Raw genomic sequence first — 14,777 nt, 5'->3', positions numbered from 1 at the left:
GTGCACCCCTTCCCCCTTGAATCAGTACTTAGAACCAACAATTACTTGCTGTGACATTTTTAATGAGTTATTTGTGGACAAAATCTCTCGTATTCGGGCCGACTTGGATTCAAACTCCACAATTGTTAGAGAGTCGGATGCTGAGGTGTCCAGCAGCTCCTCTTATGTGGTGACCCTGGATCAGTTTCAGTTCGTGAATCCTGAGGAAGTGGACAAGTTGCTTGGAATGGTGTAGCCTACCACCTGCCCTCTTGACCCTTCCCAGACATGGCTTATACTATCTGGCAGGGAGGCTGTTGTAGAGGGCCTGGTAGAGATTATAAATGCTTCTCAGAGGGAAGGCAGGATGCCTCCTTGTCTTAAGGAGGCAATCATTAGACCGCTTCCGAAGAAGCCTGCCTTGGATCCCTTGGAGTTAAATAATTACAGGCCTGTCTCCAACCTACCATGGTTGGGCAAGGTGATTGAGAAGGTGGTGGCCTCCCAGCTCCAGGAGGTCTTGGAGGAAACTGATTATGAAGACCTATTTCAAACTGGCTTTCGGGCAGGCTATGGGGTGGAGACTGCCTTGGTTGGCCTGATGGATGATCTCCAATGGGGAATGGTCAGAGGGAGTGTGACTCTGTTGGTCCTTTTGGATCTCTTGGCAGCTTTCAATACTATTGACCAGAGTATCCTTCTGGAGCATCTGAGGGGGTTGGGGGTGGGAGGCACTGCTTTGCAGTGGTTCCGCTCCTAACTCACGGGCATACTCCAGATGGTGTCTCTTGGAGACTGTTGTTCGTCAAAATCTGAACTTCCGTATGGCATACCTCAGGGCTCCGTATTGTCTCCAATGTTGTTTAACATCTACATTAAACCACCAGGAAAGATCATCAGGGGATTCGGTGCAGGGTGTTATCAGTATGCTAATGACACCCATATCTGTTTCTCCATGTCAACATCATCAGGAGAAGGCATAACCTCCCTAAACACCTGCCTGGAGGCAGTAAGGGCTGGATGAGGGATAACAAACTGAAGCTGAATCCAAACAAGACGGAGGTACAGTACTTATTGTGCGGGGTTGGAACTCGGGAGACGATTTTGATCTGCCGGTTCTGGATGGGGTCACACTCCCACAGAAGGAACAGGTACACAGTCTGGGGGTGGGTTGTCCCAGGTTGAGGTGGTGGTGGCCAGAGGTGCTTTTTATCAGCCTTGGCTGATACACCAGCTGCATCTGTTTCTTGAGATGAACGACCTCAAAACAGTGGTATATCTGCTGGTAATCTCTAGGCTGGATTACTGCAATGTGTTCTATATGGGGCTGCCTTTGTACGTAGTCCAGAAACTGCAGTTGGTTCAGAACGTGGCAGCCAGGTTGGTCTCTGGGTAATCTCGGAGAGACCATATTATTCCTGTGTTGAAGAAATTGCACTGGCTGCTGATACATTTCCAGGCAAATTACAAGGTGCTGGTCATTACCTATAAAGCCCTAAACAGCTTAGACCCTGGGTATTTAAGAGAATGTTTTCTTCGCCCTGAGCCCCATCGCCTGCTAAAATCATCAGGAGAGGTTCACCTGAGGCTGCTGTCAATGCGTCTGGCTAAGTAATCTGGCGGCTACTTAGGGACAGGCCTTCTCAATTGCAGCCCCTGGACTTTGGAATGCGCTCCCTGTTGAAATAAGAGCCTCCCCATCTCTGGCAACTTTTTAAAAGGCACTGAAGACACATTTATTCACCCAGGCTTTTAATTAGATTTATAGTTTTAAATAATTTAATACTGGGTTTTAAATGTTTGTAATCTTTTAAATGATTTTAATTATTTATTGTTAATTTTTATCTTGTAAACCACCCAGAGACGTAAGTTTTGGGCGGTATAAAAATATGTTAAACAAACAAACAAACAAACAAACAAATACATTTAATGTTTTAAATTATTTTAATTGTAAACCCCCCAGGGATGCAAGTTTTGGGTGGTATATATTTTTTAAAAATTGGAATAATTAGCTCATTAGGAAGATAGACTGATTGCTCCTAAGTGTCCTCTCCAACCTGCTTCTAAATTAGCTCCATGGTATATGGAAGAACTATGGGAGCTGAAGCGACTAGGTAGACGACTAGAGCGTGTAGAGAAGGACATGACTCTAATCCGACAGATTACAGCAATGAGCACAATTGAAGACCTATGCTCTGGCAATACGTGCGGCAAATAAGCGATTCTTTGCTCTACATATTGCATCTGCAGGTTCATGTCCAGCAGAATTGTCTAAGATGGTGACGGAACTTATACAGGCCCTTTCCACTCTGGCTTTGGAACCACCAGTTAGCCACTGTTAAGCCTTTAATTAGTCTTTTGTGGACAAAATCTCTTGTATTCAAGCTGATCTGGATTCCACTGTTGGTGCAGAGTCTTTAGAGGGAGTATCTAGTAACTCCTCTTGTGTGGTTAAATTGGATCAGTTTCAATTTGTGACTCCCAATGACTTAAACAAGCTGCTTCAAACTGTGCAGCCTCCCACCTGTTCTCTTGACCCTTGTCTGACATGGCTTATATTATCAAGCAGAGGGGTTGTTGTAGAGGGCCTGGTTGAGATCATAAATGGTTCTCTGAGGGAAAGTAGGATGCCTCCTTGTTGAGGCAATTATTAGACCTCTTTTAAAGAAGCCTACACTGGATTCCTCAGAGTTAGGCAATGTCTCCAATCTCCCTTGGTTGGCCAAGGTGATTGAGAAGGTGGTGGCCTCTCAACTCCAGGTGGTCTTGGATGAAAGAGATTATCTAGACCCATTTCACATTGGCTTTGGGGCAGGTTATGGGTGGAGACTGCTTTGGTTGGCCTGATGGGTGATCTCCAAAGGAGAATTGACAGAGGGACTGTGACTCTGTTGGTCCTTATGGCTTTCAATACCATGTCATCTTTCTGGATTGCCTGGCCGGGGGTGGGGGGGCTGGGCATAGGAGGCATTGCTTTGCAGTGGTTCTGTTCATCTCTCTTAGGCAGATTTCAGAAAGCGTTACTTGGAGACTGCTGCTCCACAAAGTGAGAACTTTTGTATGGGGTTCCTCAGGGCTCCATCTTGTCTCCAATGCTTTCTAACATCTACATGAAAACATCTACATGATTCATCTAAATGAATCAGGGGATTTGGTGCAGAGTGTTATCAGTACAATGATAACACCCAAATCTATTTCTCCATGTCAGCTTCATCAGGCAATGGCATAACTTCCCTAAATGCTTTGAGGCAGTATATGGGCTGTTTGAGGGATAACAAACTAAGACTGAATCCTTCCAAACAATATGGAAGTGCTCACTGTAGGAAGCCGTAATTCAGGAAATAGGATAGATCTGGATAGGGTTGCATTGCCCCAGAAGGAACAGGTTCACAGCTTGGGAGCACTTCTGGACCCAACCCTCTCTCTGATACCTCAGGTGGAGGCAGTAGCCAGTAGTGCTTTTTATCTGCTTCAAGTGGTTTGGCCGGTTCGCCAACTGCACCATTTCCTGGAAGTGAGTGACCTTAAGACAGTGGTGCACATGCTGGTAGCTCCTAGGCTAGACTACTGCAATGCATTCTACGTGGGGCCGCCTCTGTACATAGTCTGGAAGCTGCTCTCTGGGATGTCCCACAGAGACCATATTACTCAGATTCTGAAAGATCTACACTGGTTGCCAGTAGGTTTCCAGGCAAAATACAAAGTGCTGGTTATTACCTATAAAGCCCTTAACGGCTTGGGCCACGAGAGAACGCTTTCTTTGTTATGGGTTAGGGTTAGGGTTAGGGTCTCTCCCTTTAGGGGAGGTTCTTCTGAGGGTGCTGCCAACTTGTCTGATGGTGACTCAAAGGAAGGCCCCTTCCTGCCGAGATTTGAGCTGCTCCATCCCTGTTGGCTTCTAGGAAACCACTGAAGACACATCTCTTCAGCTGGGCTTTTTAGCTATCTGGTAGTGTTTGTGAGTATTTCAATTTTATATTTGTATATGTTTTAATTATTAAAATTTCTTGGTTTGGGTTTTTTGCTGTAAACCACCTAGAGACTTTGGTAGTGGGTGGTATACAAATATGTCAGATAGATATATAGAGAGATAAGATAAGGTAAGATATGGTAAGGTAAGGCAAGAGTTATTTCAAGAAATGAGATAAATGAGAAGGTTTGTCACTGAGAATTTGAATGTTAAGGAGAAGAGTGACATGAGAAGTTTAATCTTCCCATCAGTGTCTATGTAACCCCTCGCTTAGATTACGGCAATGTGTTGTACGTGGGGCTGCCTTTGAAAAAGGTCTGGGAACTGAAGCTGGTACAAAATAGGGCGGCAAGATTATTAACTGGGACTGGGATTTTGAGCCTATGACGCCAGAGCACTGGCTCCCAGTCCATGTCCGGGCCCAATTCCAAGCGCTGGTTTTAACTTGTCCGGCCCTAAATGGCTTGGGACCGGGTTAGCTGAGAGAGCGCCTTGCCCCGTATGTCCCCACCTGGTCCTATGGATCGTCTTTGGAGGCCCTCCTCCGGGTGCCCCTGCCAAAGGAGGTGAGGCGGGTGGCTACTAAGGAGAGGGCTTTTTCAGTGGTTGCACCCCACTTATGGAATAGCCTCCCCAGTGAGGTTCGCCTGGCTTCATCGCGTTGTTCTTTTAGATGCCAGGTAAACACTTTTCTGTTCATTCAGGCCTTTTAAATTCTGATTTTCAAATCTGATTTGATTTGATTTTTAACTAGTATGAGAGTGTTTTTAAACTGCTTTGTACTGTATTTTGTATTTTCTCCCTTTTTGTCTGTTATAATTTAATGTGTTATGTGTTTTTATTGTATATTTTAATCCTGTGTTGTAAGCTGCCTAGAAAACAATTTGTTATGGGGTGACTAACAAATAAAATTGTGTGTGTGTGTGTGTGTGTGTGTGTGTGAGAGAGAGAGAGAGAGAGAGAGAGAGAGAGAGAGAGAGAGAGAGAGAGAGAGAGAGAGAAGTTGGGATGTTTTGCCTCCATGTGTACCACTTACTTACATGAACCTCATTTGCCATTTGGTGGCCCACTCACCCAGAGTGGAGGGGCCTGCTTGCTAGCCGTCCTGGCATAGAATCACCAGATGTTGGAGCTGGAAGGGACCCAGGAGCTCTTCTCATCCCACCCCCTGCTCAGAGCAGGAAACTGCTCCAGCATCCCTGGCAGACGCCTGCCCAACCTTCCTCTGGAAACCTGCAGCAAAGGGCGAGTCTGCCACTGTGCAACGCAGACTGTTCCACTGTCCAGCAGCTGCTCTTGCAGTCAGGAAACCCCTCTCAATGTCTAGCCTCAGCTGGCTTCCTTGTCGCTTCGACCCACCACGAGGTCTAGTCCTGCCCTCAAGCCTGCTCCTCCTTCTAGGTGGCAGCCCTTCGGACCGTGGAAGGGGGCTCTCATGGCCCACCTGGGTCTTCTTTTCTCTGGGCTAGACAGACCCAAACGCCTCCTCAGAGGAGTTGCTCCTGATAAGACTGGTTTCCTTTGGGATCTGGCCTTTCTTGCTCTGTGCCCTACATTCTAGCTGAGCTTCTGTTGCTGGAGAGTTGGAGGGCAGGGCCCCCCCCCCCCCCGCTCTCTCCAAGAGCACTTCCATCTGGCACCAGGTTTGGGGGGCTGCTTGGGATGAAGTTCAAGGTCACCTCCCCTCTGGTCAGTTCAATGACCAATTGCTCTAAGGAACAGCCACTGAGGGTATTTAGGCACATATGGACCCATGGGGGTGGCGGGGAGGCAATTGGACTCACTTGCTCTTACGCACGTTCTCCTTGGATGATGACCCCCCACCCCAGATTTCTTTCTCCCGTTCAGAAAAGCACCCTCAGCATTCTGATCACAGCGGTGATTGCCTGTCTTGGGTAAGAAAGTTGTGTTTGGTATGACCACCCTCCATTCTTCTGTGAAAGAGGCCAGACCTCTTCAGATGACCTGGTGGGTCAGACCCTCTCCCCTCTTTGAGACACACAAGGCTACGCAAAGCTCCCTTCAGGCCCTCTCCTTTCTCTAGAGCTCGTGTCCAGGAATCCCGGAGGACACCTCGGGCTCTGCCTCGCCTTCCACCCAGTTTCCGCCATGCCCTCCCCCTAACCCTCCTCATTTGCCACCCAGCAGGCCCCGGCCTGCATCTTGCCTGCTGCTGGTGTTGGCCTAGAACCCCCCCTAGCCGGCTCCCAGCCCAGCCCGGCCAGCGCCTGCCCTCCGTCACTGCAGCCTTCTGACCAGCTCCCAAATGTTTGTTTCCCAATCCGGAGATCTGGGCTCTCGGCACCCGAGTCAGGGATGAGGGCAGTTCCCAGGCCAGAGGCTCCGGGCTCCTCGCTTTCTGGGCTCCCTGGAAAAGCTGCTCTGCAGCCTTGTTGCGGTCTGCTTCCATTTGGTCCAAGTGGTGCCCAGGGAAGAGAGCCTTGCCAGGCAAGGAGGCAGGTGGGGATTGGGCGGGGGTGGGGGGTGGCTGCACTGCAGGCAGGCACCCAGATTGCTTGTGGGGTGGGGAGGGTCTCCGCTGGGTCACATCTCCCCTCCCAACAGAGGCATGATGGGGCGGGCGGGAGGGCAGGGGGAAGAGCCTCCCTCCCTCTCTCTCCCCCCTCCCCCTCCTCCTCCCAGGAGCGTCGTGTTGAGGACTCAGTTATTTCACGCCTGGGCGCTTCCCAAATGGCTCCTTTTATTACCCAGACTGCAGAACAGCCTGTCCCTTCGGGCGCGCGCGCCCCTCCGCCCCCTCCGCCCCCTCCGTCGCTGGGCCTCCACCAGCCTCCCCCTGCTTGGACGCGCACACTCCCTGCCGGCTGCTTCCCCCCACACAGACCACCCCCGAGGCAGCTTCTGCAGCTCTGGCCGTAGGCGGCGGCGGCTGGGGGGCGGGGCTGCTCTTAAAGGGCCCCCCCCACTTGTGCGGGGACGGAACAACACCCGGAATGGGCACACATGTCCTGGGGCCCCAGATGGGCAGAGCGGGGCAGAGGGGCGCCTGCAGGCAGCCCCGCGCTCGCACTCACGCTCCCCATCCCCGCCCTTGGGGGCTGCGGGAGCGGGCGGGGGGGCCGGCAATCCTCTCGCACACCTCGGTCATCGGTCCCCGCAGGCTGGATCCTTTGCCACGCGGGAGCTGGGAGGGGCCCCCGTCCTCTCTCTGCAGGCTGGCTGGGCCCCGCGGGGGCGGCGGCGGCGGCGGCGGGTGAGGCTGGTGGGCCGCCAGGGATGCGTGCCTGCCGAGCAGCCAGCCCCACTCCGCCAGTTCCTGGGCTGGGCTGGGCTGGGCTGGGCTGGACCTCCCTCAGGCGCCAGAGAGGAGGAGGAGGAGCACTCCGCTCCTCCTTTCTCAGCCCCCGCAAGCAAGTGCCCTCGAGTTCAGCACCAGGTGCTGCCTTGCCCAGGGCTGAGCGAGCAGTCAGTGGCAGAGGGGGACGGGCTGCTGCCGCCGCAAGGAGTCCCGTCGTCATGGGAGGCCCCAGAGAGTGTCTCCTCCATGTTCTCCAAATGGGAGAAGGGTCTTAACGGGTGGACTCCACAAGCTGGAGCGCAGCGGGGACAGACCGAGGGGATCCTGAGGGGCAAGGCCATCCCTGATGTCCACCTCCGCCCTAGCAGGAGAAGACCGTCTGGCCACCTGGTGGAGTGGCTTGGCAGGAAGTTTAGGAAAGACAAAACAAAGTCCTTCACACATTAATCGATGGCATCCCCCAGTTCAGGCTGTGGTGCCAGTAACCGTCAGTCTAGGTAGTTTCACGGGTCTCTCCCTTGCTACAAGCCACTCACATTCCAGTCCCCGATGTATGGGTCAGCCCTCAGCGGGGGAGGAGGAGCGGCCCCACTTGCCTTGCGAGGAGCACAGTGAGACATCTGGTTGCTCTGGGAAGCAGGATGCTGGGTTGGCTGGAGGGAGCCATGGTGGGTGTCATCCACCTATGGAATTCCCTGCCACCAGCCAAGCTGGTGGGGATGGCTACCAGCTTGGTTGGCTTTAGGGCTGAGACACATTCGTGGAGGTCAGGTTTATCCATGGCTCCTGGTCCTGATGACTGCAGTCCCAGAAGCAGGTAGAAGAAGCCACCTCCTCCAGCCTCAGAAGCAGGATGCCTCCAAATGCCCAGTGCAGGGAGGGAGGGAGAGGGCAGCCGTGGCCAGAGGAGGCCTGCCTTCATCCTCTCCCCTGGGGAGCTTCCCAGAGGCATCTGGTGGGCCACTGTGGGAGACAGGAGGCTGGGCTGCATGGGCTTCCTTGGGCCTGATCCAGCAGCAGCAGCAGCAGGGCTGTCCTTTTCTTTGCCCTCATGGATCCTTTTGCCCTCTGGGAGCCAGGGCAGATGCTGCCGCCCTGCCCAGAATGGAAAGACCCTCCTCCTCCTCCTAGGACCAGGGATGCAGATTGGCTGGGAGACCTCCAGGACTCAGCCCCCGCCTGCCTGGAGAGCCAAAGAGGACACGGCCTCAGCAACACTGGCTCCATTGAGCTCCTGGCAGTGAAGGCTCTCGGGGCCCCAACAAGTCCCAGCGTCCTCACTGGCCTAACCCTGCTTCCAAGGGACGCTAAGGCTCAGGCCTGCATTGCCACCGAGTCCAAGCGGGAGAAAGATCCTCCTGGCGGTATGGGGGGAATCTCCCTCCCCAGGCAGGCTGTTGCTGGGCAAGGTGCCCTCCCCTTCGGGCCCGGGGGCGGGGGGGGGAGGCCGTGTGTGTCGGGAGGGACATGACACCAGGCAGGCAGGTGGGCCCTCGCCTTCGCGGGATGTTTTCTGAAGCTCTGTCCACTGAGCCAGAGAAGCTCCATCTGGGGGCCCTTTCCTAGCAGGCTGCTTCGAGGAGGGGTGTGAGGAGGGGGTCCCTCCAGCAGCGCTGGGACTCCTCCCCCCTCCCCCACCCAGCGAGTCCTCCTGGGTACCGGAGAGGGAGGGGGGAGTCCTCCCCTCCTGCCAAGGCAATTGACCCCCAGTGACCTTCAGGCTTATCTGCTGGGCCAGGCCTGGCTGAGTGAAGAATGGATGGGCTGGGGAGGGGAGAAGGGCCTGCCAAGGTGGGGGGGGGCGAGGTGAGGTGTGGCTGCCTGCCCGCCCGCCCGCCCGCCCCTCCCCCCCAATGCAAGCAACAAAGGGAGGCAGAAGGGAAGCAGCAGCAGCAGCGCCCACTCGCAGGCTGTCCCTGGCACACCCAGGAGGGATCTGCGGGCGGGCGGGCGGGCAAAGCAGCCCCTGGGAGGGAGGGGGCGGGGGAGGCGGGGCTGCAGCAAGGGGGCCCCGTCGGCAAGCCAGCGGACAGAGTCCTCCTCGGAGGGCCGACTCCTGGCCAGATCAAGCCCGCCGCCCCAGCAGGGCCCTGCAAGACCTGGCTGCCTCCTGCAGCAGGCTTTCTGGGATGGCCGCTACACCCGCACTCCTGGAGGGGAAGCGCGCCCCCCACCCCACCGCAGGAAGCAGCCGCGGGAGTCCCCGAGGCTCCTCGGGTCTCTCTCACTGCAGCGCCTGCACGCACGCACACAGAGCAACCCTCCTCGAGGGCTGGGCTGCAGGCGGGTCATGGGTGGCTCCTCTTGGGAGCCTCACATCTCACTGCGGCGCCGGGCTGCGGAGGGTGGAGACCACTGCAGCCCCCGTACGGAGAGGCCCCTCTGGGCTTGCGGGCACGGCGAGACCCCCAAGCTCCTGGAGGAGCCCTGAAGCCCCTCCCCAGCTCACATGGGTAGCCCGTGACCGTGAGCACCTACGCGGCCTCGTCCCTCCAGTCGCCGCCCGCCCGGCTCTCTCTTCTTGCCTTTCTGTGCGGGTTAGGAAGGAAGGAGCCCCTTGGGGACAGGGGACACCAAGCTTCTCCCTCCGGCGGCTATGTAAGCGCAGGGAGGGATTTGTTAATGGGCTTGGAAAGCGAAACCCATGCATTTGCTGGTCAGTCGCTCGCCTCCCTCTCTCGCCCGCCGGCGGACTTGGCAGCTGAGAAAAGTGTGCTGTGTGGGCAGGAGGAGGCGAGGACCTTGCAACAGGACCGAAGCTCAGGCGGCAGAAAGCGCCCCCCCCCCGCCGCGCGCGCGCGCGCACCGAGGCGGCCGCCCCTCTCCGCCCCACACAGCCTGGAGCGCTCCTCCCCCTGCGCCCCCAGTCCCGCAGCTCCGTGGAATTCCCGCGAGCCATCGAGACCCCTAGGAAAGCAAAGCAGGCCCCGCCGGTGCCCCGCGAGGTGGAGCCGGATTAAAGAGGGGCCCGCAGCGCGACCTCCACACCGCCTCCCGCGGAGAGCGGGAAATCCGCCGCAGCGTGCGCGGAGCTCGAGGCAAGGCAGGGACGACTCGCGAGGAGGAGAGGTCGCCAGAAGAGGAGGGAGCCCGGGGGCTGGCGGGAGAGAGGCAGGCGGGCCGCGGGCCCAGCAGCAACACCGTCGGGAGAAGAAGAGCCGCGGCGGGGCCAAGGAGGGTCGCCCTAAGGGAGGGGCGGAGAGGCGATGGGGCGAGCAGGGAGGGCCATGGCAGGGGCGGACGGCGATGGCCAGTGCCTGGCTCTCTGTGGCCTGACCTGAGTCGGGCAAGGCAGGTCCTGGGCAGAAGCCTCCCCCAGCCAGCACGGTCTCTGCCCCGACTGAGCTACACAGCCGGGCGGCGGCGCTCCAGATCTGTTGCTGCAGGGAGCAGCAGGGCGCTTGTCAGCCATGGGGTGTGGGGCGGTCCGGAGGGAGCGGCTGCTGCTGCGCCGGGCTCGCCCTTACCTCTTGAGACGGAGGCTGCTGGCGCGGAGGCTGCCGCCGCGGGTCCCCACCAAACGGGCGGTCTCCGAGGGTTCGCCGCCGCCCCCGGCACCGGAGGGAGGCTCCATCGCGCAGGGAAAGCAAGGCTGGCTGCAGGGCCGAGAGTCGAACACCCGCCGCAAGCCTTGGCCGAGTAGGAGGCGCAGGCGGGGCCCTCGGTGCGGCCGGCGGCGGCGGGTCGCTGTGGCTGCTGCCGCAGTCGCCGTCGAGAGCCTGGTCCGGATCGAGGCAGACACGCACAGGTGGGCGGCCGGGAGAGAGCGCGGAGGGAGGCCCCGCCCCTCGCCATCAGGCCCCGCCTCCTGCGGGAAGCCGCCGGCCCGGGCCCCCGCGCACCCCACCCCACTGGCTCGGATGGCCTCCGCCCCCTGCGGGCCCCGAAGCAAAGAGCCAGCCGCCCTTGGCTTTTCCCGCGATGGGAAGGCCCGCCTGGGAAGCTTTCCGGGCGCGCGGCGGCTCTTCGCGCTCCTCTAGCGGGGAGAAGACGGGAGCTGCTGCAGAGGAGCCTGGGGGTCTTCTGGTCCGGGGAGAGCGGCGGGGGCTGCTTTGGCCTGGCGGGGGCAGGCGACCGGGGAGGCTCTCGGCTTCGTCCTCCCTCGTGGAGCTCTCCAAAGAAGCCGCTTCAGGACGAGGAAGGACGACGGGCCCTGGCTGGCAGCTCTCCTCCGCCGCGGTGCTGCGCCTTGGCCCTGGAGAGCAGGCTCCTTTCTCCAGAGGAGTGTGCGCGGGGTGGGTGGGTGGGGGCTGCCGCGACGGGAGGGGCTTCGCAGTGGCCGCAGCAGCAGGGAGGAGGAGCAGCAGCAGCAAGCCACGGCGGCGATCAGGAATCCTCGCCTTGGTCCCGAGAGGAGGAGGAGGAGGATCCCGCCTGCCGCGGCACAAGTCCGCCGAGAGCAGCCGAAGGAGCAGGGCAGGCAATGCGCGCCTGCTGGGGGAAAGCATGGGCGGGCGCCTCCAGGCATCCGGAGGGGCCGGTCAGGCCACCAGCTGCCCCTTCCGTCGAGGGGCGTCTAGTCCCGACTGCGGAGGCTGCCCAGTGGACAACCAGCATCTCGGCTCCTGGCGGAGCAGAGCGGAGCCCCCGCCGCCCCGGTTGGCCCGAGTGAGGCGGGAGGACTCTCCAGAGAGGGCTCGACCAACCGACTTCGTGCGCTGGTGACGGGAGGCGAAGGGGAGATGCGGGTTTGGTTGCCAGCCCCGCCGGGCGGCGGAGGAGGATGAGGAGCGCGGCCGCCGAGCTGGTCTTGCGTCCTTGACGCCAAGGAGCCCGAAGGCCGGTGGTCCCGGAGGCCGCCAAGGGCTCCTCCCGGCCTGCCACCCGCAGACTCGCCCGCCCTGCCCGGGCCGTGTTCGCCGGTCTCGTCCGGCTGCCGTGGCCTGCTTGGCTGCAGCCTGTCCAGGCGGCCAGGACGAATTCAGCATCGGAAGCGTCGGAAACAAAAGGAAAGTCCGGGCGGCGCTGCGTCAGCTGGCTACGGGTCCGCGCTCCGGCGAGGGCAGCAGCCCTGGGCCTGCTTCTGCTTTGGCGGAGGAGGCGCGGCCGAAGGGCTCCTCCGAGGGCCCGATGCGGGCCCCTTCCGCCAGCGAGAAGCCGCAGACCCAAAGGGCGAGCAGGGCCGGATTTCGTCCCCTTCGGGTACCTGCCCTTCCAGGCTGATTGTGCCAGGTGTGTGCCTCTTGCTAGAACCTGGGTGGATAATACCGCTGGTTTGCAGCCCGACGGTCTTTCGCGGGCCCCGACAGCCCCTGCGCACTTCCCTGGAGGTAAGCCTCGCCTGACCGAGGGCTTGGGCAGGTGCAGGTAGGCGAGGCGTCTGCTCTCCGTTTCCCAAGGCGAGGGCGGCAGCGGGGCGCAGGGCAGCCCTTCGGAAAGGCGGCCGGGCTGTACCGGCAGAGTCCGGGGCCGCGAGCTCCGCCGTCAGGGCTCTTTTCCAGCCCCGCTCCCCGCTCCATCTCACCGGTGTGCAGCGGAGCTTTCTTGGGGTCCTGCCTCTGCTGTCGCTGGTGTGCTTTGTTCGCCTGCTGTGTTTGGACCGAGTGTTAAATTGTTTGACGTTTTGCACACCGCTTCGGGTACTCAGCTACAGAAGAATGTTCTGAAAAACAAGCCGGCCCAGGCCCACCCATTCGCTCCCCTCTCTCTTTGGTCCCCCCCCCCCAGGTAGGGGTGTGTGTGTGTGTGTGTGTGTGTGTGTGTGTGTGTGTGTGCGCTCAGCGTCGCCTCCCTGGTGCGGAGGTGCCGCTCTTCTGTGGGGGGGGGGGCTTTGGGGACAGGGAGCCATCTCCAGTGATTGTTCATTCTCCCTGTCAACCACTTTGAGAGGAGCAGCGGCATGAGGCGCTCTTACCCCTGGTCTTGGGGCCAAGTCCAGCCCCCCCCACACGCACACACCCCTGCCCCCCGCATCCTTTTTAGTCTGTCCTGGGTGGTGTGGTCGCTCCGCTGCCGGGCAGTGCATAAGAGGCAGAGGGGGGGGGGGAATATGTAGGAAGGGAATCTGTGGAAATGTTTCTGCTAATGCATATTTGCATAAATAGACCTGTTTTATATCTATCTACTTATTGATCACATTTTAATACCGCCTGATATATCTCTCTCTAGGTGGTATACAAAACTGAAAACAATTTTAAAAATAAGCACAGATTAAAATACATGAAACAATTAAAACAGTAGCATAAAAAAGAAATAAAAACAGTAGTATAAAACTATGATTAAAACAAATTTTTAAAATTAATTCTAATTACAAGCCTGCGAGAACAGGAGAATCTTGAGGGTCTTCCTGCAAACAAACAGAGAAGGAGATGCTCTTATTTCATCAGGGAGCTTATTCCAAAGCCCTGGGGCAGCCCCAGAGAAAGCCCGGCCCTGGGTTGCCACCAAACGGACCTCTCCAAAAGATTGTGACACGTGGCAGGGTTTATGACAAAGAGGGCGCTCCCTTCAATAGCCTGGACCCAAGCCATTAAGAGCTCCCGTCTGTAGGTCATTTACCTGCATTTGCTGATATGTTTCCCAGACTATGGGAAACACCTATATCGGCAGCAGTGATATAGGAAGATAGCCCTCTTATTTGTTTGTTATTTCTCTCTGTAAACCGCCCTGAGCCATTTTTGGAAGGGCGTTATAGAAATCGAATCTATAACAAAACAACAACACCACCACTCTTAAGCTAAATACCTGATCTTTCTGAGGGAGTGTAACCCCATCCCAGAACAGGCCGATCTAAACCATCTCTCGGGTCCAGACCCCCCTCCATCTAATTTGGATTCAACTTCATTTTGTTATCCCTTATCCAGCCCATTATTGCATCCAGGCAGGCATTGAGAGAGGATATGCCATTTCCTGATGAGGCTGACATGGAGCAATCGTTCTGAGTGTCATCAGCTTATTGACAACACACCCAGCACCAAACCTCTCGATAGCCTCTCCCTGCGTTTTCATGTAAAAAGCGTTGGAGACAGTATGGAGCCTGTGGGACTCCATGGATGGTATCGAAAGCTACAGAGAGATCCGAAAGGATGAGCAGAGTCACACTCCCTCTGTCAACAGCCAGTTGGAGATCATCCATCAGGCTGACCAAGGCAGTCTCAACCCCACAGCCCACAGGAAAGCCAGTCTGAAATGGGTCTAGATCATCTGCATTATCCAAAACTGCCTGGAGCGGAGAGGCCACCAGCCGCCCAATCCCCTTGCCCAGCCATATTCGTACCTTCTTGCGAGTTAAGTTGCTGTCCAAGAACCCGAGTTACAAAGACTGTGTTTGTCACGGCGACGGCGCGTGTGTGTGTAGGGGGCGAGACTTCACTTGGGGGCGGGGCTCCAAAGGCCTTTAGCTCCAGGCTCCGAAATGGCCTTGGTGCCTCCCCGCCTGCGTATTCGTTGTTGCCTTCTTGTCGCTGCTCAGCTCGGCTCCCCTCTCCCCAGCGAGGCTCTGCACTGGGCTTCTGGGTGGTAGAGAAGCGGTGGGGCTGCCCCCTCCCTTATCAATTAGCCTTGACTACCATAGCTTGTCACCTTCAGTGGCACAGTGGGAAATGCTTGACTAACAAGCAGAAGTTTGCT

The 14,777-nt window shown here is 57.5% G+C and overlaps 1 protein-coding gene across 1 annotated transcript in view; it reads right to left on the bottom strand.

Moving 5' to 3' along the window:
* SLC30A3 (solute carrier family 30 member 3) overlaps positions 1-10,939 on the bottom strand; it is a 34,425-nt gene extending 23,486 nt beyond the window's left edge. The window contains exon 1 of the mRNA XM_053251129.1: positions 10,676-10,939. Within this exon, the coding sequence (XP_053107104.1) occupies positions 10,676-10,782 (107 nt within the window). The 5' untranslated portion in view covers positions 10,783-10,939. The remainder of the gene's footprint in view (positions 1-10,675) is intronic.
* Between the last annotated feature and the right edge of the window lie 3,838 nt (positions 10,940-14,777).

Source organism: Hemicordylus capensis, chromosome 1 (assembly GCF_027244095.1).
Source record: "Hemicordylus capensis ecotype Gifberg chromosome 1, rHemCap1.1.pri, whole genome shotgun sequence".
Classification (NCBI taxonomy): Eukaryota; Metazoa; Chordata; class Lepidosauria; order Squamata; family Cordylidae; genus Hemicordylus; species Hemicordylus capensis.
The sequence above is the reverse complement of the archived record's forward strand: the minus strand, read 5'-3'. Positions and strand labels throughout refer to the sequence as shown.